Raw genomic sequence first — 23,733 nt, 5'->3', positions numbered from 1 at the left:
AAAGAGGTGAATAAAGCCCCAACCCAAACAGCATTGCTTGGATATTTGGACCTAAACAGATGGCTGGCTCATTAAAGACTCATTTGTGATAATCTCAAATGATCCTACTTTCAATTTCCCATGAAAGGATATATGTTTGGGCTAAGGAAAGACTGCGGCTTTATCAGCGGTAATACCTACCCGCTTAGTGCTCACGTAATAACTGTGGATGCTGAAAATGGGAAGCATTTCAGGAGCATAGGGTTTCAGCACAGTCGATTTGAAGCTTCTTGCAAGTAATTAAACAGCATGCCACCTCATACAGAGCAATTTCCTGCAAGGCATGTGCCTGCCAATGCGCTATGGCCCCAGTCAACGTCGTGTTATCTCTGTGAAATATGTCCCCTTTATCATTTTTTAATAATGACTGAGTGCTCATGTTGTTAGGAAAAATTTACTCAATGAACATCAGATTAGCGTTTTCCTCACTGTTAGCTAACTAACTGAACGTCTAACATATCGGTTTCATCTATAAATGAAAATTAGAGGGGGGGGCATTTAAATGGCCTCTATCTCATTGGTAAATCCAGACCTGCTCAAGAAGTGCCATCCGTGGTGGGTGTGTAATTATGTTGAATCAGTGTGGTAGACAGAAACAAGTGGGTGGGTAAATGTTGTGCATGTGGGGCTCAGGGTCTTCTGGGGTTTTGTGCTGGTATCTGAGGGGTTGGTGGCCCCTTCAGCATAATGAAGGCCACACGCCGTCTCAGAGCGATGATAATCCCGCCGTGTGCATAAAGGGATTTGTTCTTGTTGGGCTGGCCATATAACCTCCCGAGGTGACAACGCTGTTTATCTTTCCGCTGTCTTAATGATCCCCTGGGCTTTTATGGCCCTGGAACTAACAGTTCCTGTTGTCACTGAGCAAAGGCACCATCACACACACTTAACAAACTCTCACTTTAAATATATATTCTCTCATTTCTTGTTTATTTCTCTACAAACGTGCATAGATGTTATCCCAAGCAAATCTCAGATGTCAATAGTTGGCAGCTCACATCTCCCTAACTCTCACTTTCCATCTCCATAAATTCATCTCTCTGTCTCTTCATTTCTCACACTGTTATAATCTCCACCATAAACAGCCAGCTGCAGCAAACACACAACTCCTCTGGTACATCAAAGAGGAGCAGAGTGAACAAGAACAAGCTTTATTTTTCATGAAATGTTGATGGCAACTCCCCGCCCATTGTGAGCATCAGCTGTCATGCCAACATTTTAAATATATCACATTTATTTAGCATTAGCGGTGGTTATACGCCTTATCTGAGGATTGCTTGCAAACATCTTGTCGGCAAGCTGATCGTCTCTCATTTCGGTGGGGAGAGAGAGGAGAGACGACTTCCGCTCATTGTTTCCTTTACCCCCACACCCCTCCATGCTGCGACGCACCCCAACCCATTCCTGTCTTCCCTAGATACTTGCTACTTGTCAGCCCTGGTAATGGGTTTCTTGCGGGAGATATTATTTTGGTCCAGTAAGCTGCATGCTTAAAATATGAGTGACAAGCTTGACTCAGTTGCACAGGGGGAGAATTTGTTTTTAAAAGGCTGCCAAAATAGCGCCAGCTCTGCTGCAAAAAATTGAGAGAAAAATCTTCCCACTCTATTAACAATGAGAGCCTGCATGCACCCGCTACCTTAACTTTCCTGCAAGAAGAAAAAAAAGAGATGCTACTTCTCCTTACTAAAATGTCCTATTTTTCCTGTCTCTATATTTTTCTGTCTTCCCCCTTCCCCTCCCCCTCAAGAAGATAGATGAAGAAAATGAGGCCAACTTGCTGGCAGTGCTTACAGAGACCCTGGACAGCATCCCGGTGGATGAGTACGGATTGCCTTCGTTTGAGGCCCTGGCAGATGGGGACGTGACCAATGCCAGTGACCGGAGCTGTCCCTCCTCCCCCGACGGCTCGCCACGCACCCCAGAGCCAGAGGAGCCTTCCCTGGTAAGAACAGCAGCTTCTCCTCCTCCAGAGCCTCCCATCAGCACCACTCCTGGGTCAACTCATAAGTTACTCCTAAGACATGACCCCCAACCCCCGCACACACTGTTGCTTCTATGCCAGTCCATGGCAGACACCAGATAAGAAGCCTGGGCACCACAAATGGCCGTTAGTCTGTCAGACTTCTGTTTCTGGCAGTACCAAATCCACACTCACCACATTTGCCACAGTATGCTCCCTGCATGTGTAGTGAGAGTGTGCAGGGATGTAGATTTGTATTATTTATACCTCCATTAAACAACGGCCATGCATACAAATACAGTAAAAGAAAACAGATGATTAATGCTACATTTGGCTATTAGCTCATTTCCATCTGCAGTCCCTTGGCAGGAACACACAAAACAAACACTTCAAACATTACATAGTCTCCATCACACTAACAATTATAAAACAGATCAAAGTACATATCCATGAAATAGAAGTAGCAGCACATTTATCAGCATAACTATAATATTACAATTCATCTCATCTAAAAACTGAAATTACGATCAAATTAATGTTATGGAGATGCGTTGAGGAGGATAGGAAATGGATCAGTGTGTTTGCCGCTCAGTGATAATTATATAACAGTGCTAATTGGGCGCCATTTCACTGATATTAACACTGAGGTGGGGCCAACTGCAGTTGACACAGTGCCACAGGACCTGAAATCAAACCAGCACGTAATGACACTAAGATAAATCCATCTCATATCATCTGAGTAGTCTCTTTAGACTTCTACATGAGAAGTCGGCTTACATTTGTGATTTTATTTGTACACCACCTGGGTGTTTAAACTGGCTTTGACCTTACATTTTGTTTTATGTTCAGTTATATTCCATGCAGGTCCCTTCCAAATGACCTTTGGCCACGTGCCTGTGTGTATTTATTCAATCACATTAGAGAGGCATGGCTGTGTGTACACAAAAACACCTGTACAAGAAGAAAAAAAACCTCCACTTGCTCAGTCTCATGCCATAAAACCGCTTAAATATCTCTAATCTTATCTTGTCAGTGATTTTATCTCGCAGTATTGGTCTCTTCTGGTTGTACATTTACAAAGCACAGGCTGTCTAATTGAAAGAAAATGGTAATTTGCATAACCCACGCTCAATTCCCCCGCCTTCACCACTTTCCCTTGTTCTGTTTGGGTCCGTTCGCAGCTGAAGAAGCTCCTTCTGGCACCCGCAAACTCCCAGCTCAGCTATAATCAATACACAGGTGGCAAGGCACAGAACCATGCAGCCAGCAGCAACCACCGGATCAGACCACCACCTGCCGTCGTCAAGGTAGGGACACACACACACACACACACACACACACACACACACACACACACACACACACACACACACACACACACACACACACACACACACACACACACACACACACACACACACACACACACACACACACACACACACACACACACACAAATACACAAAGTGCCTTGCTGCTTTTTCTCTCTCTGTTCTTGCTCTGTCTGGTTTCTTGCTCCATCTCACACTTTTCTTGTTTTGGTGGCCGCCTTTAGAAGACGTTAGACTACTGCTCTAGTCTTCCATCCCAGGGGGGCATCTCGTAATGAAAACAGGCTGATTGCTGTTGGGCTTTCCAGGCGAGGCATCGGCACCGTTGTCTCATTAGCTCCACCACTTATCCGCGTTGGTATGGTGCCTGTTGAAAAAAAAAAAAAAAAAAAACGACATGCACTCTTGTGGGAGAGATTGATGCCTTGAGAAGAGAAGATCAAAATATCAGACTTGATGTTCTCATTAGACGGCTATCAAAGTTATTTTTTTCTAAAGGGGTGGATTTGATTAAGATCAGTTTTAGTCGGCGTAAGTTTAATGCATGTGAATAAATAATGTATGTGAGTCTGTTTCATGTCAGAGCGTGACAATCCATATGTTCCCTGTCATATGCAGCTTGCTTCATTTGCTCGTTTAGGAAAAGAAATCTCTATTTGCTTTATGCTTTCCCTGGTGCTTAGAATCTTCTGAATGATAAAAGCATCTGTATGTGATCACATTGTGTGGCAGACACAGATTTGTGTGTGTTACGCATACTATGTTTGCACATGCAGTGCGTCAACCTTCCTCACATAGTCTATTTTCATACCGTGCCTTTGAGTCATCCATTTCTGGAGCACAGCGAATGAGTACTCCCGGAGGACATGGTGCGCGTACAGAGTGGCGCGGTGGTGCTCGCAGGGCCACGCAATTAAGATGATGGGCGGACAGCACTCCCGACATCGCCTCCTAGACAGTCGGGCCTCCCCTGTGCTCCGGCTTTAGGCCCCTCTCTAACTCCGTTTATTTTGTGCCAAATAAAATAACATAAACAAGCTGCATCAGCTGCACTGTACTAACTTTTTATCAAGCAAAGTTAATAATTGTCCATCTCTGTCTGCAGACGGAGAGCCCCTGGAATGGCAAAGCGAGAGGGGGCTCCAGCCAACAGAACCGCCCGGTGAGGCGGCCGTGCACGGAGCTGCTGAAGTACCTGACCGCCACCGATGACATCCTGCTCCACACCAAAGCAAGCGACGCCAAGAGCACCTGGGGCGGTGCCAGCAGCAGGGACAAGGGTGGCCTGGGTCTCGGTGCCTCTTCCTCTTCCTCTTCGCCATCCTCGTCATCCACCTCCTCGTTCTCCTCCCTCTCCTCCACCTGTTCCTCATCTTCCTCCACCACCTCCAAGAAGAAGTCGGCTGTACCGTCTCAGCAGCAGCAGCAGCAGCAGCAGCAGCAGCAGCAGCAGCAGCAGCAGCCGCCGCAGCAGCGAGGTGAGAGCCGGGCTGCAGGCAGGTGTAGTGTGGCTGGTGTTGGGGCTGGGAAGTGGCAGCGTTGCTCTCACGATGACGGGGTTAAGGAGTCGGAGGGTGCTTCTATCCCTGTCGGCCACAGAACCTCCACCTGCGGCCACGCCTGCCCCAAACAGGAGCACGGGCCGCCCAGTGAAGAAGGAAGGCCGCCAGGCGATGTGGGCCGCCTGGCTAGGTTTATTAGGTATATGCATTCTTATTCCCTCCCTCCCCGAGAGGCGAGTCACAGCTGTGAGCATTGCCGAGAGGCTGCGGGCGCCACTCAGGCTACTGAGGGCAGGCAAGGCCGTAGAAACAGTAGCGTGGCCAGCCGTAGGCACATCACAGTGACTATTAAGAAAAGAGATGAGAAGCCGGGGCACCCTTTGCTTAGCCAGCTGCTCACCTCCAAACACAAGCCTGCTCAGTATCAAGCCCACATACCCCCACCTCAGATCACCCCTTTACCCAGAATTCAGAGCAGGTCAGCAGGTAAGAGCCCAGCACAGGCTCCCTCAAAGGTGAAGAAGGAGGAGTTGGGAGGAGCCGCTGATTGTACAAAGCGGGGAGTAAGTCAGCTTGAAGAGCCTGACTCAGGGTCCCAGGTTGGACCTCCGCCCTTAGGTTTAGAGAGCTGGGTTTACCAGCCAGACTCGGGGCTAGACTTTGGACTAGAGCTTGGGTGGCTAAACCAGGGGCCCTATGGGGAGGATGTTGACAATGATGATGATGATGATGTTGCTGATGATGATGACCATGTCATGGGCAGCACTGCTACTATCCCAAATACTAGAATGGCAGAGCCCGCCCCCCCCTGCCTCACACATGGGCAAGGGGCCCCACACAGGCAGGCACTCAGCGAGCACCCCGACGACCAGGGCCTCCTGTTGTTAGGTAATCATGACTGCATCCCCCCCACTGGCCTTATCTCTGTTCTCTCTTCTCCCTCTCCTGCTCTAACCACTTCCCAGTTTGACTTCACAACTAACCCCTACTCTAATTCGAATCTAACAGTCATTCTGGGGGCGTAAACAGTGACGACAAACAGCCTGCTAGCCACTGCTTCCTGCTAGTCCCGAAGGAATCACATTTAAATTTAAAAAAAGGAGGGGGTGGGAAAAAGGGCGAGCCATGTCTTGCTACTGTACGTCCTGTATTCATAAAGTGGACCCTTGAACCCTTCTTTGGCTGATTGAGCTGAGTGTGCTGAACATTTAGACTCAGAGCGCGGTTGCTGCTCTTTAGCACCGTGCTACTAAAGCCACGTTCCCTTAGCTGGAGCACAAGTCGACCAGAGCCTCGGGCAACTGCACAAGCTTCCTTGACTCTCCTTTCTTCCTTCTTTTTTCCCCTCCTCTGCTGTTGGTGCATGCGATTATTTTCTGTCCAGAGAGGGGCTCACCCACTGTCATGTGTCTTGTTTGTGGCATCGTCTCTTTATGTCTTTGTTCCATTTCGATCTGTGTGTTGTCCTGAGTGGGGGAAAAAAACATACCATCACTTCATCCTGCCTCACAGAGTGGACAGTCTATCTTTAGGCAATATATTGTTAAAAACGGGGTCAATCTAAAAATAAACAATATTTAAAATAGACTTTCTAACCAGGTATGGGTGTTTTTCTAGCAATAATTGCATTTATTAAGCCAATTTGAGATTAATTGTTGCAGAATGTGGACCTGTTCTCTTCTGCCTTGAGTGTTATACCCAGGTCAATAATTACCCATGCTCCTTTGTGTTCTGCAGCCAAACCAACCACCTTGCCACTTCCTTTGACCCCAGAGTCTCCAAAGTAAGTTTGAGAAGTTTTTCCACATTATTCTAGGGTTAAAAAACAAAAAAACTACAGAAAAAAAGATAAAGCCAAAGAAAAATATACAGACTAGAATCCAAGTTGAGGCATTTGTGACTCATTTCCATTTCTTAAATCACAAACACTTTTCAGACTCCTTCTTTTCACCTGAGAAGTAAAATGTGTTGCCATTTGTTTTTGTCTTGCAGTGACCACAAGGGATCACCGTTTGAGAACAAAACCATTGAACGCACATTAAGTGTGGAGATTGCTGGAACCCCAGGTAAGCTCACGTTTCTGATTATTTTAAAACACACCTAGTTATTATTAAATGAAAAACTCTCAGCTCCCAGTTATGGCTAGTAATGGATTAACTTGATCTTGATAGTTCCTTCACAGTTCAGAGTTCAAGGTGAAGGTATAGCAGAACATTTTTATGTGCCTGAGTATTGATTAGGCTTTCCAATCTTCTCAGGGTTTATTAGCGAACCCCTCCCCTCCCCTCGCCTGTTACTCAAGAGTTAATACGCTTTACCTCTTCCTCTATCAGATCCTAATGCACTCTGACTGACAGCTTACTTAGCCTACACATCATAGGAAAATTGAAATGGCACTGTTATTGTTTTAATTGGTTTTGCGGTGTAATTCAGTTTTGCCCGTATGATCTGCGCCCGTCCTTCCCTTCGGTCCCCAGACATACAGGCAATTAGATCAGCTGACCGGGGAGTCACTCCAATGTTAGGATTCAAAGGGTTTCTGTAAATGTAGTCGGTATTTTCAGAATCATTATTGACATCATTCTTTTGTGGCTTTGAGTTATAATTAACAGCATCAGAAGGAAGCTATAGGCAAAAGATAATTACGCCAACAAAAAAAAAAGAGGGTGCTATGATTGTCTTTTGAGCTTGAAGCCTGTCCCTTTTCCTTAACAAATGTGTGTTAGTGTTATTCGGGTATTTGATAGTTTTAGCGCCTCATGTCAGCATTTCACCAGATTAAAAACACTGTGCTTGAATCGAAATGCAGAAAACATTCAGGGTCATATTTGTTCTCCATATGCTTTGGGGCTTTTACATGCTTAGATTGTCTTTATTTCTTTTTGTCAAATATTGATTCCTTGCTGCCGCATCTCAAGGAACTTTAGCTACTTTATTATGTTCAGTAGCTTTTTTTATTTTTTATTTCTGGTTGTGTGAATTCTTGAAAACTTAAATAATTGTAAATGACCAAAACATTTAATTTCTTATTTTATCCAAACTATTTGACATAGTGGTTGAGAATAGCTGATCTAAGGAGAATAATAACAAAAATGGCTGCCCTTTAAACTCCAACACTGTGTGCAGTGTTTTGGTATTCATTTACCAGCGGGAAACGTCTCGCATACATACCTCATTTTTGCCCCCTGCCCCGTCTACTTATCTGCTGTGTGAGATGGACATTGTTGCACATCAGACCCCCTGAGCTCTCCTCTGTCCCTCTGACCTTGGTCGAAGTGCCGTTTAACCCTTTTGTGTAGATAAGCTTTGGGAGTCAAAGGTCAGGCTTGTTGAAACCCAAAGAAGAGAACGACTATGGCTGCTTAAGCTCTGGGGCAATCAAGCATGGTTAATATTTCTTTCTATTTTACTGCACGTGGCTGAGTTTATTGACCTGTGGCCAAGTGTTTGCGTCCTTTCTGTTCCACTGCTTTTTACAAGCACGCTCCAACAAAGCCCTTCACCTGACTTTAAGCACATTTCGGATTGAATATTAGCGGGAAGTCATTAGTCCAGGCTACTGAGCCCCTTTCCGGCTCAGGGATTAGAGTCTCGTGCTGCAGAGACAGATGGATATAGATCCCAGTGAGCAGAGGTGAGAGCTCTGAGGTCTGGAGTTACATGCTCTTTGCAGAATTACAGTATCATACCTACAATAGAGATTATAGTGGTGTTTCTGATAACCACATGAACGCTGGGTCACTGCGCCCTCCTCCACCTTCAAGGCAGGTCAACAACTCACTGAACTTTACACAAATTGCTGACAAGAGCGTATTTATTTTATGCCTTTATGATGAGTTGTAGTAGTAGCTGATACTACAGAGAAAGGTACATTTGATATCGACTGAGCCAAATCTAAGACTAAACAACTTTTGGACTTGTCTTGATAGAGCTTGGATTCTCTGCCCGACCTGACACGCTATCATTTCTGAATTTGTTTCATACAATTTCGATTTTGATTCAGGCTCTTGCCTAAAACACAGCATAGTTGAGGCTTGTGTATGACAGTTAACAGCTCTGTTTCCTGACACTAGAGGAGTGCAGTGAAGGCTACAACAGGCAGCAGAGCCCCCAGGGATCTGACTGTTGTGGCCTAATCTCTGCCAAGCTAATAGATTTACCCTGTGCTGCCGTGTTGTCTTTAATTACTGTATCTCATGGCACTGGGTGGTCTGTGTGTTGCTATTTGCATGGCTTACCGCCGGATCAACTCTTTAAGCACGCATTTGTTATTCGCTCGAGGTCTCCCTGCAATTTACAGCTGGACGAGAAAAAAAATGCCGATAAAAAACCCTCCTCTTTCCTCTCCGTCTTGTTGCCCCGCTTCATGTTTTTTTTCTTTCTCGACATGATTGGTGTTTGTGTCTGCGGCTCATCCATCACCAGCAAGTTTGACTGAGAGGCACATATTTATCTAATTCTGATTTATTTCACCCCCGCCGCTAATGGCTGCTAGTTTATGACCCCACGCGCACATTATTCTGGACAGATGGCGCTTCATTGGTGAAACAGAAGTTCCTCAGGCATTGTGTAGCCTCCCCTTCCTGTCTCCCTGCTCATTTTCAAAGCTCATTGGCATAATGCATATATACGTGTGTCTGTATCACTCTGAGAAAGCGGGGAAAGAGGGGAGCGAGGGCGTTACAGACACATCCGGATAACAAGTAGGATGATAAGCTGTTGGATCAGGCATTCCAAACACAGCAAGTGGCTTCAGGAACTTGCATATTTATGCATCAGGCTCCCGCACTCTGTATGCCGAGCTGTCGTCCCTGTGCATACTCTTACACTGGATTTGATACTAATAGCTGTCATTTGGTGCAATTCTCCAGCAAGGGGAGAGTGATGTGCATTATAAGAAAGGCAAAGAAGAGGGGAGAGCGTAGGTGTTTCAAAGTGCCTGAGTTTGACTCCAGTGAGAGACTGTTAGTGACGAGAGAGTGTGTCTGTGTGTGTGGGCACATTTATTGCGTCTGTGCGAGGCGGAAACAGGATAGGATTCTGAGAGATGGAAAGGGAGAAATAGAGATTGATCCAGGGATGATGGCAGACAGGAAGAGAGAAAAAGTGGAGAACACAGGACCGAAGAAGAAGAAGGAAAGAGGGGGAGAGTAATGGCGGTGGCTGTTTGTGTGAGTGCATTAACAATGCTATAAAGTGGGCTCATCTCAGGACTTCCCATATAACTGCCATCTGTCTGGCTGTAAATCTGTAGGATGCTGGGGAAAGATGGAAGGGACAGAGGCAGTAGGGGCATGCCATCTGAAAAGAACGACAACCCATCTCCACATCAGCAGCCATGCTAACATTCAGACACATGTCTTACATTGTTACACAGAGATGCTTCTGGATAATCTTGACACATCCGAGACATCATGTCAGTGATCATTTTTTCCGGCAGTTCAAAGAGGTCCTTGGTTTTATTCAGATGAATTGGCAGAGATATGATACATGTGCTTAAATTATTTCTATCAGGTTCATTACGTTTCTCCTCTGCGGGCCTTTGTGTTATTTATTTTTTTCCATGAAAAAGGATCTTTCCAAGGTCAGAGAGGAAGGGGATGGCAAGTCATCCGTATTACAGCTCCACCGTATTAAGTTACACCAAGCATTACATTAATCTGTCAAGATTGCAATAAAATAGAGATCAGGATTAGGCCAAGTGAAAGTGAAGATTTTAATCAGCCATGTTTTTGTGTCCACTGTCCATAAACCGACCTGTGAGTTTATGGATGGGTGAGGGGAGGGGGGTGAGGGGGATATTTGTGGAGGTTTGCATTATGAACCATTTGCATTTTACTGCCCCCACCCTCAACCAACCTCTATGTTTCCCCTCCCTCTGCAGGTCTGACACCACCTACCACGCCCCCACACAAAGCCAGTCAAGAGAATCCTTTCAAAGCATCGCTCAAAACCAAGTTGTCTTCATGTTCCTCATCGGCCTTGGCGTGCAAAAGAGCCAGGCTGAGCGAATTGGGCCCCGGCGCTCTGGCTCCTGCCCCAGGTGCCTCAGGCGGGGGTCCCTCCAGGAAGGGTCCTGAACAGTCTGAGCTTTATGCCCAGCTGAGCAAAGCGTCCACCGCCCTACCTTACTCAGTCGCCCAACACACATTGGGGGGCGGCCCTGAGGAGCGTCGCAGCACTAAGCGGGCGGCGCCTCGCAGCTACAGCGACCATGACTATTGCCAAGCTAGCGCTAAGAAGGACGGCGGCACAGCCATTGCTGCCATGACTACACTAGCGGTCACCTCAGGTGCCCCCACTGTGCCCCCCGCGCTTCCCACAGGCAGCGTGGAGAACGGGCATGTCGAATGTAAGGACTCAGCCATGCCTCCATCCTCTTCATCATCTTCACCTCCTCCATCATCAGCTTCATCTGCTCCTTTGGCGAATGTTGAGGAGCAGACCCTCACACCGACACAGAGCCCCCCACAGGAGGCCCCCACCGACTGGGACCAACTCCACTCCTCTGCCATCAGCCGGAAGCTCCTGCGAGACCAGGACATCAGAGCAGAACTCAACAAACATTTTGGCCCCCCCTTAAAAGCCTTTTGTAACCCAGGGGGCAAGGAGAGAGAAGCAGGCAGCAAACCAAGTAAGGCTGCGGTCCCTCAGCCCCCTAATGAGGGGGAGTCAGGGTACCTGAACCCGGGGATCCTGCCCTTCCAGGACGAGCTGGATCTGGGTGAGAGCCGCGAGAGCCGCTTTCTGTATCCCTGGGAGGGCACTCCTCTGGACCTCCTTTTTGACTGCCCCCCTTGCTCTCCCTCCTGTTCCCCACCGTCCAGCTGCTCCCCTTCTCGAGGCTCCGTCTCCCCCCCCCCCTCCCTCCTCCTCTCGCCCAGCAGGCGTTTTTGGACCAGCAGCGGGTCCCGCTCCCGCTCCCGTCCTCGTTCCCGCTCCCACTCCCGCTCCCGCAGCTCTTCCTCGCACTACCGGAGGCGCTCCCTCTCCAGCTCACCTGACAGACGCCCCTCCTCCTGGTATGTCATTTCTCACACCCCCCCACACACACAAACAAACACAGACACACACACACACACACACATGCACACATCCTGCTTCCTTCAGCTGAGCCACCCAAGCAATTTATTCAGGCTTGGCCCTGGCGGGGGATCTGGCTCCGGAGTGTAAAACAGGCTTGATCAGTCGTCAGAGCTGGTGTCAGACAGGAGAGACCCGGAGACTCTCAGTGGGGGCCCCTGACCTCCTGCTAGTCTGTACCTCGCTTGAACTGAAGGCAGAATACATTTGGCTGGTAAAAAGAAGGGATAGCAAACCTGTCTCCTGCAAATTCTCTATTGTGTTTTAAGGAAAGTGTATTTCCTCCCAGATTATAGGAGAAAACAGATCAGAGTTTGGCCGAAAATAACCACACTTGTTAGATTTCTTAAATTAATGATGTAAATTAAGATATGTCGCCGTTGACTTCTGATTCCACACGAGACAGCAGCTCCATACATTCAAACTCCTAACTACACAGACTTTCATGAGGCTTCATTAGAAATATGTTAAGGAAACAAAAAGTCACACAGTCTGTGTGACAATACGATGCTACCCTCCAAATGTAATTGAAAATTCAGAATCGTGTGGGACTGGACTATATGGCAGTCCAGGCTGGAGGTGGGATGGGTTTTAACCAAGTTGTTTTTATTTGTTAAACCCACCAAATACTGCATTTTAAACCAGGTGGCACATAAATGTGTCTTTAGTGACAGTTCGGGGAAAAACAATTTATTGAGTGTTGTTTTTTTTCTAATCAATGAGCCAACAAAAAAGAAACCCAGAGCAGAAACATGCCAGAGGCGCTGGACTTTTGAAGAGTTTAAATCTCCAGGCATGGAGTTTTATTTTAGTGTCTTCCTAACACTCATCCCCTACTTCCCCCCTCCTCGCTCACTCCCTTGCATGCTCCTGCTTTTTGTTTGATGCCGGGGCTATTGTTTTAAGCGGCAGCTGTTGTTTTTACTGAGTGGCAAAGCCTCCTCTTTCAAACCCCCAGAGATGAAAGCTGAAGCCAGGCTGTGGGAGTGTAGTCTGAACACCCCTCTCTGCAGACGCTGCTATCATCATTGCGCCGTGTGAGCACTACATTTCCCATGCTTCCTTTTGATCAGAGCTGAGGGGGTTTCTGTCATTTTGGTCTTTTTGATGGAGGAACAGAGGCAAAGCGCGGTTATTGAGGAGGATGTGAGTAAATTAAGTTTGTCAGTGGAGGTTTGTTGAATGACTGGGCTGCAGTTTGTTTGTCTGATTACTTAAAGGTCAGTTTACTCCAGAGAGCCGGTGGAATAACTTTACCCGGCTCGGGCCCTCATTCCTGTGCTCTGCACCAACTCACAAATTATACAGTAATAGTCTCAAGGCCCTCCATCAGAATCTGTCAAGCTTTCTGAAAATACTGTGTAGGTTTTGAAGTCTAGAAAGCGACAGAACAAGAAGCATATTATTTTTTCATGCAAGGACAGATTTTCAGCAAAACATTTCTCAGAATCCCTCCACTCTGTTTTAAGTCTCACTGCGTACGATGCTTGATCTTTCCAAACTTGCACTCCTTTGCTTCACTGAGCTTCCCAAACTCCTCTCCCCTCCATCATTCAGCTCTTCCTCCTTCAGCAACACTTCAATAATTAAGCATCAGAAGCTTAAAGCTCCACATTCAGGTCACTGGGGCCGACGCTATTGACCATTTCCTCATACAACATGGATAGCAGCTGCACGCACATATGTGCTAGCTCAGGTGTGTACAAAAGTTCAGCAAAAGTAAGTCATGCCCCCTTAATGTGGCCAGAAGCAATATTAGGAGACTACAGAACGCTTTTATCTGGAATTAACCCCGTTTCTGACGTCCAAATGGCTCTGTGAATATCAAAGAGGTTAATTAGTTCCTAAAGCCAACAAATTATCCAAGATGTCACTCAGTATGCACTGTGATTCATTCAAAGTTGGGTTTTTTCCTAATGTGTGAGATGAACAAGCATTCCTAAGTGTTGCATAAAATAATATTATCATATTTAACATTTTCTGTTTTCCCACAGGTCTCGTCACAACACAGACGCAAGCACCTTTCGTTCCAGGACTCAGAAGAGCCCCCACCCTCAGGCTCGCTCCCCTCTCAGCCGCAGGCCAAGGTGAGCCTTTAAAATTAATAATTTAACGCAGGATTTCAACACCAGAAAGATGGTCTCTTCATAATTCTGGGCTGCGTATGCAGTGAATATGAGGCTTAGGTGGCTAAGAAAGGTTTTTTCTTAGCCACCTAAGAAAAGAGAGATGTAAGTATAGTTTACAATAAATTAGTAATGACAAATGCAGTGACAGTACCTCTCTACTGTCAGAAATAGATTGATTTCCCTTTTCACATCAGACTACAGCCTTTTCAAAGCCTCCCTTCCACAGGGGCCCGTGACAAAAAGTCAGGGCAAATATGTTTAATTGATACCTTTATTGGTTTAGTGACAAAAAAACCTAATCCGACTGATGCACATTCATACTTCACTAGCAAGCTCCCAGCTGTATAATGACGCCTATCCAACTCCTCTGTAGTCTGCACCAGGCTCTGCAGAGGACCGTCTCTTCTGCAGAGAGGTGCTGTCATTGTGCAAAGAGAGACTGACATCATCCCAGCACTCCGAGCTGATTTGGCACCCGCGGGCCTAATGACACCCGACAAGCCAAAGAGCCTCCTCTCATCATTTAAAAACTTAACGGACACGTGTTGTGCGAGTCTGGTGTGGGGGAGAAAGTTGCACTCTCCTTCTTGATGAAGCCCTAACTAAGCAGAAAGTAATGACATGTGAAGTTGTGCTGACAGTTGCAGCTGCCTGGACCCCCCCCCCCCCCAACCGTGGTCCCCCGTGGGCCTCTCCTGCGGGCGTTGTAATCATAGCGATGACGAAGAGACGTCTTATTAACATGTCCATTTCCTTTTCTTTGAAACTCTTCACCATCAGTGGTGAGGAAATAGAGGACTGCACCTCGGTGAAAACTGGCAGTTGTTCTTCGCAGTCGTCAACAGGAAGGTTGAATTCAGAGGACTAGTGATGTGATCCGTCTGCTTTTTCCTCCCCAGGTATGACAGCTACGAGGAGTACCAGCACGAGCGGCTGAAGAGGGAGGAGTACCGCCGGGACTACGAGAAGCGGGAGTTCGAAAGGGCCGAACAGAGAGAGAGGCAAAAGCAAAAAGCAATAGTGAGTCCACTGACACAAGGAGCTCCACACTGAGACCAATGACATTAATATAATCAATTATTTTGATTATTGATCATTGAAAATGCTGCCTCTACCCATGGAGATCTGCTGCTGTTCTCATCATATCAAAGTCTTCGGGTTTTACTCAGAAAACAAGACATTTGAAGACCTTGAGAAACAAGAAAATAATTTGAATAATCAATAATTAAAATGACCAGCAGTAGCACACAAACGACTAAACATTTTTCCTGTCGACGCTGATAAAAGGCTACATGCACACAGTGCTGTGGCTCATGCAGAAGCTCCTGCAGACACACACACAGAAACACACACACACATTAGTGAGGATGAGACAGCCTGCAGCCCAGTGCCACAGTCTCTGCTGAAAGAATTCATACAAAGTGAGTTCTTGAATGATTCAGGCGACAGGCCCTTCCTCATATCTCAGGGTTTTGTATTTTTAACGTCTGGAAACACTGTCGACTCTTATTAATCACACCACAGGGGTAAAATGTTAAAATAGTGGAAAACAGAAACTGGGAGAGCAAGACGGAGGAAAGAACAAAAAACTGGAAACGGTCACTGATTCTCTCTTCCTTCTTCTGTATCTATTTCAAAATGCAGCCTAATGCAGTGGATATCACATTCCTGCCATATCTCCGCTCTCCATTTCTCAGTTTGAGATGACTCAGGTTTCCAGCCAGGGGAGCGCCACTACCACCCGTTGATAAAGCACACATTAAATGATGCAGTAATGCAAAAGTGGCTTGGCATGCACACATTTTCAGAGATGCAAAGACAAACAATTACAAGCAGTGAGGCTCGAGCTGTCAAACCGGGGTTTGGGAGGCCGGGGACGTGAGAAGCGTCTCCGTCTGTCTGTCTCACTCACTCACGCACAGCAGCCCTGAGGGTGCCATCAAAAGAAGACCGCCTATTTATCAGCTGTCAGCAACTAAACCACTAATTCAGCAAATGCTTTTTTTGTCCCAAACAGTATGTAAGCATTAAAGCGAGTGGAAAAAAAGCATAAAAACAGTCGTCTGTGGTTAATTTGTATCTTTTTCTCTGCTGCTTTATAGAAGTCCAACAGGGCAAAGGTGGACCCAGAGTTTAGCAGTATGTAACTGATTTACATACATGTTAGCCTCAAGACAGCATTGACTATTTGAACGGGCCTTGATGGACCTGCTCCCTATAAATAAATAATACTAGTGCTACACTATAGCCCCAGGCTCGTGCTGCGTTATATGATTAGCAGATGCAATTAAACTACTCAAAGGCCATAATTGCAGCCCGGTGCAGTTTGTTCCTAAATTATTCTGCTATGACCCCTGCGTCCTCTGAGGTTGGATGAAATCATGTTCCTTTGCCCCTTGGCTCGCTGCTTCTGCTGCTCTGAGAATCTCCCTAAACATTAACTGACCATGCTCTGTGCATTGTGACTTAATAGGAAGAAAACAGGCCCTGCTGAGTCACCTCACAGCTTATTTTTAGACTTCACAAAAGCAGAAGCAGTTACTTTAAGACATGGCATCATTTGATAAAAATCACTCCGCCTCTGGTTGATGAGTTGCGGAGAGAAAGAGGAATTGTAGTGCCAAGGCAGACTGAAGGCGCTCTCAAAGTGCAGCTCCATCAGATAACAGGGAGCGGAGGAGAGGGACAAAAACGAAAAAAAGGGTGGAGAGGAGTCAGTGGCCGTATCCACAGGAGTGATCAAGAACAATTCATTAGAGCAGGGTGAAGAAAGAGAGGGGAAGAGGAAAAACACACTCCCCCTTTTTAATCTCCTTCCTCCATTCTGTCTTCCCTCTTAACGAGCAGGAGGAGAGACGGGTGGTGTACGTGGGGCGACTGAGGTCCGACTGTAGCCGCACAGAGTTGAAGCACCGCTTTGAAGTCTTCGGCGAAATTGAAGAATGTGCAGTGAACCTGAGGGACGATGGGTAAGGCCCCAGGACTGTGTGTGTGTGTGTGTGTGTGTGTGTGTGTGTGTGTGTGTGTGTGTGTGTGTGTGTGTGTGTGTGTGTGTGTGTGTGTGTGTGTGTGTGTGTGTGTGTGTGTGTGTGTGTGTGTGTGTGTGTGTGTGTGTGTGTGTGTGTGTGTGTGTGTGTGTGTGTGTGTGCAGTCTGGTGGTGTGAAGGGAGGTAATAAAAAAAGTATTCTGTTACGAAAAGACAAAGATCCATCTACTTCTTACCCTATAGAGCCCCAAAGATACAGTTTTATTGATTCTCTTTTGCATATAAATAGCGCCATCGTGATACAACACAAGCCCCCCGCCCCCCTGCTCAGTTATTATTGCCCCACAGCACCGCTCTGACGTATCATTTTCTCCTCTTCTTCTTCACCAGGGACAATTTTGGCTTCATCACCTACCGCTACACTTGTGACGCCTTTGCCGCCCTTGAGAACGGACACACCTTACGCAGGTTAAACGAGCCTCAGTTCGAGCTGTGCTTTGGCGGACAAAAGCAGTTCTGCAAATCACATTACACAGACTTGGGTGAGTGCAGCTCTGTTGTTTTCTCCATCAGCCCCCCTGCGGCCACCGAAGTGCATATGCGTAGCTGCCAGGACTGTCAGTGAAAATAGAACGGGGGGGAAACAAAAAAAAAAAGCTTCCAGATCAAAGAGAGTCATCTCGCTTTCAGCAATTCCTACAGCCCTCAATGTGTCCATCAGGCTTTCCATCAGGGCAAACAGAGTTCAGGGGTCATTCTGTGAGCATCGCAAGAATAGAGCTCCATGTCCTCCTGATAGCAGCTGTAGTATCTTAAATAAAACAAGGCAGACTCCATTACTCATGTGGACACAATGCTTGTTTCCACTTAGTTGAAATGAAACACATTAGAGAGAGATGGAACCGAAAAGCATGTTTGCAGATGTGTGTTCTCCGGAACAGTGCGTGTGTGTGTGTGTCTGTGGGCATCATTTTTAACAGCTTGGCAATGAGAAGGGAGGAGTTATTTACGAGGAGAAAGGCGCAGCAGTAGTAGTGAGACAAGGGAAGAGGCAAGGAAGAAGCGAGGAAGAGGAAGGAGGAAGCAAGGTTAAGTCTCTCCTCCCTCTGGAAAGGAAGGGTCCATCTGTTGAGGATGGGTAGGTGGGGGCCAAGCATTCACCTGGTTTTTTTGGCAGTCAGGCTGCGGTGTGGCAGGATTCATCTCATCTAAGTGATTCCTCAGCGTAACATGCATGTATGATCCCTGACATGTGTACATAGCTTCTATTTTGATCAGACACATACATCTCAGCAAGGAATCTGTGCTCAACTGAAGGTTGAATGACACATTTAATAAATTATTCAAGATATCCGTGAAATCAAGGCCTTTTCTTACTGGCATGACGCCCCAAAAGAGTAGAGAGTACTTACAAAACTGCAAAATAACTCCCTTTTTTTTGCACTCGTTGAGCAGTATACTGCAAACTCTGGAAAGGCAGATCTGTTTATGTATCGAGCAGCCCTCTTATCTTCGGTTATTTGTACAATTAAACCGGTGGTGATAATAATTGAGCAGCTGAAAGTGAGGGAAGTGTTGCAAGAAAAGATCATCTCCTCCATTTGATATAAGATGGGCATTGACTGTGACATATATTTACCAGCAAAGATGGGAGGTCAGAAATGTATATTGCACCGCTGCAAGAGGGTCAGCGGGTCAGTGGAGAGAAAAAGAGGCACTTTCTTCAATAAATGAAGCCGTTACTATACATTTTCAAAGCACATGCTTGAAGCTATCAGCTCTTAAAGAGAGGACATGATGAGAAATTGACACACACACAGAAACAGTTGCTAATCCCAAAGCCTTGAGGATAGACATTATGCCGAGATTGACTAATCAGTCTACTGGAATGGAAAGGCCTTCATTCGAGCGCCTCTTTGTCAGGAACGGGCTATTTTGGTCGTCCCCACACTGATAGCACAGGATAAAGAGATGGAAGGGAGGATCCAAAGCTCTCCCCCTCTTCTCAATCTTTAAGGCCTCTTCCCTGTGTGTTCGGAGACACTGTCCATTAGTTTTAAGTAGAGCACCGCGGTATTTTTCATCCCTCAAGGTGCGCAGTGTGACACAATCCAGCCCTCGGCCACAGCATTAGATCACGACTGGTGTCTTCCAGCTGCCATGGTCATTCCCATTTCTCAAAGCTCTCGCAGTGTGCTGCTGGGCCCTTTGGGGTCCCCATTTGTGAAACTGTCTGTTGGCAGAGATAAGACACTCTTTATGTATTATCCGGTTGATCAGGAAAAATAGGACATTTGAGAGATTGACAGACAGAGGGATACAAATAAGGCACTTTTTCTACTTGCACTGTTAGGATTCTTTGGTTTTAGTTATTAGGGTGCTTTGTAAACATGCAGTTATGGACTCATCAACTATTTATCCATTCTATTTTATGACCATTCAGTAAATATTCCAGCATTCAACTGAACGTCTGACTCTTGGCACATCATTATTTATATGTTAAGTTTATCGCATCTTCATGATTTGTGGAAACCCCACACTCAACCTAGCAAAAATAATTATCTTTCTCAGGGAGATCTGAATACTGTCTAGCTCAATAGCAGAATAACAGATGCATGAAGCTAAGGCACGATATTCTGTGAAGAAATACTTTATTTTTAAGAAACGCTGCTCTGCTCGACACTGATCACAACCCTTCTTGCTATTTCAGACTCCCATTCGGACGACTTTGATCCAGCCTCCACTAAAAGCAAGTACGACTCCATGGATTTTGACAGCTTGCTGAGGGAGGCGCAGCGCAGCCTGAGAAGGTAACCGGTCACAGAGGGACTTCTGATACCTCACTGTGGGGTCTCGCTCCTTTGACGACGAGACCACCAGAAGTTTTACACTCTATGTCATAGAGTATATAAGAATACGTCTATAGACCTATATCAATATAAATGAATATATCAAAAATAAAGTTTACATGAACATAGCTGCTGAAGAGCTGGGAAGAGACATTGCATTCTGGAAATCCAGCGAACCCTCAGAGCCTGGTGCACTGCTGTGCAACCGTCAGTGAAAGAAGAAAAAAAAAAACTTGTGATTTTTTTCTCCAAGCACTACAATACCCACAATTCTTTGGGGGTGAAAACATGCAGCTTGTTCAGCCAGATATTTTGGTTTTTTTGCTGTTGATTTTTTTCTTTCTTTAAACCTGGTGTTTGGATCTAGTGTTACATTACAAACAAGAGTATAAGAAATTGTGTCTTGGAGGTAAAATTCTCAAGGTAACATTGCTGTCTACATTTTGAGGAGAAATGTAGCCGTGTATTTACAAATACTATAAAAAGGAATATTTTTATTTTATGTACATATCTGATAAAGTTCTTTATTTGTTACAGCTATGCACTGTAAAACGCAGCCTTTTTTAAAAATGAGGAGAACATTTCTTAATTCAGAATGTCGATCTGTGGTCATTACAATACTGTAAAACATATTGTACACCTACATGATGTTTAGAAGACATGATATGATTGTAAAAAAGTAAAAAAGATTTGTCTGATTGCTCATTTTGAGGGAGCATGTGAACAAACGTCCTTTTTTAAGTTATTTTGTCGGGGGAAAAAACAGTCAACCATGTATAGTTTTCTCTGTTTATAACGTTTCTCAATCAGTGTTTTTGCTTATGAAACCAGTATAAAATGCATTTTTAACGTGTTTTTCATGATTGTAAAAAAAAGGTACCCCATTTTTTTATTAATTATTTCTGAAGCAATCAATATATATATATACATATATGTATATATGTAACTGGGTTTGATTTCATTGCTTTGTATGGTTCTCCTTTTGATTACCTTCAATGAAAAAGACTACTGCATTCAAATCTGTTCAATCAGTACAAACACATATTTATCTATTTATTTTATTATTTGAATCAAGACTATTTATGGGCTCCATTTCTACATGGCGTACCTCACGGAAATCTATTTGCTGTTTTATGTTGTCCTTCGATCTGTGTTATTTAACTTCCAATCACTAGACAGGGTGTACAATAAATGGTTTGGTGGAGATAGTATTACCTTCTATGCCTTTCCAAAACAATCAAACCATTCAGCTAATCACTCCGGCAAGCAGCGCTCATCACGCAGAGATTTCTGTCTCCACAATCCGTCACATCTTTCTTTCCACACACGAGCAGAACATGAAGCAATAAAATGATTTAGCAGGAATTTATTTGTTGTACCACTGTAAACACTCGTTGTCATCGCTCCACTCACGCTTGATTATGTGAATGCCAAACAAAAGTTTACAATTTCCTTTTCCTGAATTTTTTAAAGATCTTGTATTTGATGTACAATATATATATATACTTATATATATATATGATGATACTTATATTATTCACGATAATTACAAGATGATTAATAATAATAACAATGATAATAATATAAATGAAAGAAAAAACTATATAAAAAGCAATAAATTATTTTTCAGAGTTGTATTTTAGCTTCTATTGTTGTGTGATTTTTGGACTTGACCCATTACCCAGTCGCTGGTAGCTGCTGTAGGTTGACTCCATTCCAGTCTCATTTCATCAACACGACCCTGTGCGGTACACACTTGAATGTCCCCCCCCCCAACACTTCCCACTCTTCCCTTTAAGATGTAATTGAGTCTATGTGATTGTAATGCACGCATTACCTTGTGACATCTGTGCAGACGTGACTCTGATCTCCACCTGTGTGTAAATCGTGTTGAACCTGTGTGTTGTGTAGTGCATGGCTATTACAGGATGACAGTCGGCACAGTATTTACCACTTTGGATATCTGCCTCTCAGCTGTCTTCACTGGCAGATTTTAAATGACCTTCTATAAGCCTAGAGAAAACTACTCGACAATGTATCGCATGCCGCACCTCTTTCCACCCCCTCCCCAAGCCCATCCTCCTCTCACAGTCCAGATATCACAGCGCCGTCCACATGACATAAAAGGTAACCTTGCGGTTTCTGGTTCAATTAATATCCCGTTTCGAGCTCGAGCCAAGTAATGAGAGAAGCAGCTTCCATCGCAGGAAGGAGAAATCTTTTGCTGATCACAGTCTTCCTTTCATGGAGTTTGACTGTGGTGACAAGATGCAAAGAGGCAAAAATTGGTCCAAGGAAGGATAAAAAAAAAAATCCCTTTACCTGTATTTCAAGACATTGTTTTACTTTCTTGATGTCTGTGTAGCGTTTGGGTAATGGTGTCGTGTCCCATTTGATAGATGTGGCTTTAATCATTGTAATAAAAAAATGCTTTGTAAATTGCCTAGAGTAGCAATATATTATAACACCTTCTGGTTCAAATTTCAAATGTGGCGGACTTTTTAATAATGTGACCTACTGAGGACTTTGCCAGTGCTTAAACGTTTGTTGGGTAATCATGTTTTTTTTGGAAGGACTGTGTGTGTGTGTGTGTGTGTGTGTGTGTGTGTGTGTGTGTGTGTGTGTGTGTGTGTGTGTGTGTGTGTGTGTGTGTGTGTGTGTGTGTGTGTGTGTGTGTGTGTGTGTGTGTGTGTGTGTGTGTGTGTGTGTGTGTGTGTGTGTGTGTGTGTGTGTGTGTGTGTGTGGTTTTAGGCCAGTGTGTGTGAGTGTTTCTGGAAGTGTGTGTGTATGGGGGGAGGGGGGCCGCTAAGGGTCGTTACCTGTTTGTGTCCTATACACGTTGCCTTCTGCCAAGTCCTTACCAATGCCTTTGTGGTTCTACCTATTGTACGACTTTCTTGTGAATTTCATTTTTTATGTGCAATTCTCATCAGCCTCACCATGCCAATAAAGGGAAATGTGTTTGAAAAAAATCTTTCTTTTTTCCCTATTATCTCCCATTTTTTGTGTGATGAATGTCCCATCATCAAACATCGTTTTAGTCAGTGCCGGGGAGCGATGATTTGTTCTCTTTTCTGATTACTATCCAGCAAATCTAAAAAAGATTTAAAAGTTACGAAAATAATGCATGTTGTAAACGTGGCCTTTCAATAAATCCATCGTGCCTCGCTCCTGCGCTGATATATCAAAGTGTTGAATGAAAGCTGACTGGAACGGCACAAGCACATCAGTCTCTCCCTCTGAAGTTTCTCCCCTAATAAAGAAACTCAGCCTAATTCAGAACTACTCCCCTCCTTGATATTCATATCACCTGGGAGAGAACACTGTAGTCTTTGTGTCCACAACTTGACTCCACACCATGCGAGTTAATTAAAAAGTTAGGGGGAACAATTTCATTAACGCGATGGAGAGCTATAGTGGTTTGATGGTGTGCTTGATATTGATAATGATTATAACAGCCCCCATTTTAGCTTTAACGCACATCTTAGCTTGGGATCACACCTGGAGCTTTCACCATGTCTTTTTTTATGCTTGTGCAAAGAGAAATATGGGAAGAATGTGCATTAAACTTTAAGGTTGGGGGTCTGATTGTGTTTTTTATTAAGGCCGCTGTTTAGCCCCGGAGAAGAGAGCGGCTGGCTTTCATTTCGGCTCGGCTGCCGCATTACAGCGGGAGGTCTCCGTCTGCTTGCCCTTTCCACAGAATGAAACTGTCCCTGGAAATCTCTCGGCTCCCTGTCGGCTTTTTCTCTCCCACTTCTCTCCTTCTATCACGATAGGATAGCTTTTTTATCTGTTATGTGTCTTTTTTATTATTAACCAGTAGATAAGCAGCTATCTCTACTCCAGT

At 45.1% G+C, this 23,733-nt stretch overlaps 1 protein-coding gene across 3 annotated transcripts in view; it reads left to right on the top strand.

Moving 5' to 3' along the window:
• Positions 1–21,525, top strand: part of ppargc1a (peroxisome proliferator-activated receptor gamma, coactivator 1 alpha) — a 36,370-nt gene extending 14,845 nt beyond the window's left edge. The window contains exons 3-13 of one of the 3 annotated variants that reach the window (XM_063900754.1): positions 1,793–1,984; positions 3,184–3,309; positions 4,439–4,811; positions 6,573–6,618; positions 6,828–6,901; positions 10,720–11,857; positions 13,913–14,005; positions 14,947–15,067; positions 16,895–17,016; positions 17,425–17,576; positions 19,745–21,525. In XM_063900754.1, coding sequence (XP_063756824.1) covers positions 1,793–1,984; positions 3,184–3,309; positions 4,439–4,811; positions 6,573–6,618; positions 6,828–6,901; positions 10,720–11,857; positions 13,913–14,005; positions 14,947–15,067; positions 16,895–17,016; positions 17,425–17,576; positions 19,745–19,848 — 2,541 coding nt within the window. In that variant the 3' untranslated portion in view covers positions 19,849–21,525. Of the gene's footprint in view, positions 1–1,789; positions 1,985–3,183; positions 3,310–4,438; positions 5,724–6,572; positions 6,619–6,827; positions 6,902–10,719; positions 11,858–13,912; positions 14,006–14,946; positions 15,068–16,894; positions 17,017–17,424; positions 17,577–19,744 lie in introns of all 3 variants that reach the window. The other 2 variants (XM_063900752.1, XM_063900751.1) reach the window with 2 other exon arrangements.
• Positions 21,526–23,733: the final 2,208 nt, after the last annotated feature.

Source organism: Eleginops maclovinus, chromosome 14 (assembly GCF_036324505.1).
Source record: "Eleginops maclovinus isolate JMC-PN-2008 ecotype Puerto Natales chromosome 14, JC_Emac_rtc_rv5, whole genome shotgun sequence".
Taxonomy (NCBI): domain Eukaryota; kingdom Metazoa; phylum Chordata; class Actinopteri; order Perciformes; family Eleginopidae; genus Eleginops; species Eleginops maclovinus.
The sequence above is the reverse complement of the archived record's forward strand: the minus strand, read 5'-3'. Positions and strand labels throughout refer to the sequence as shown.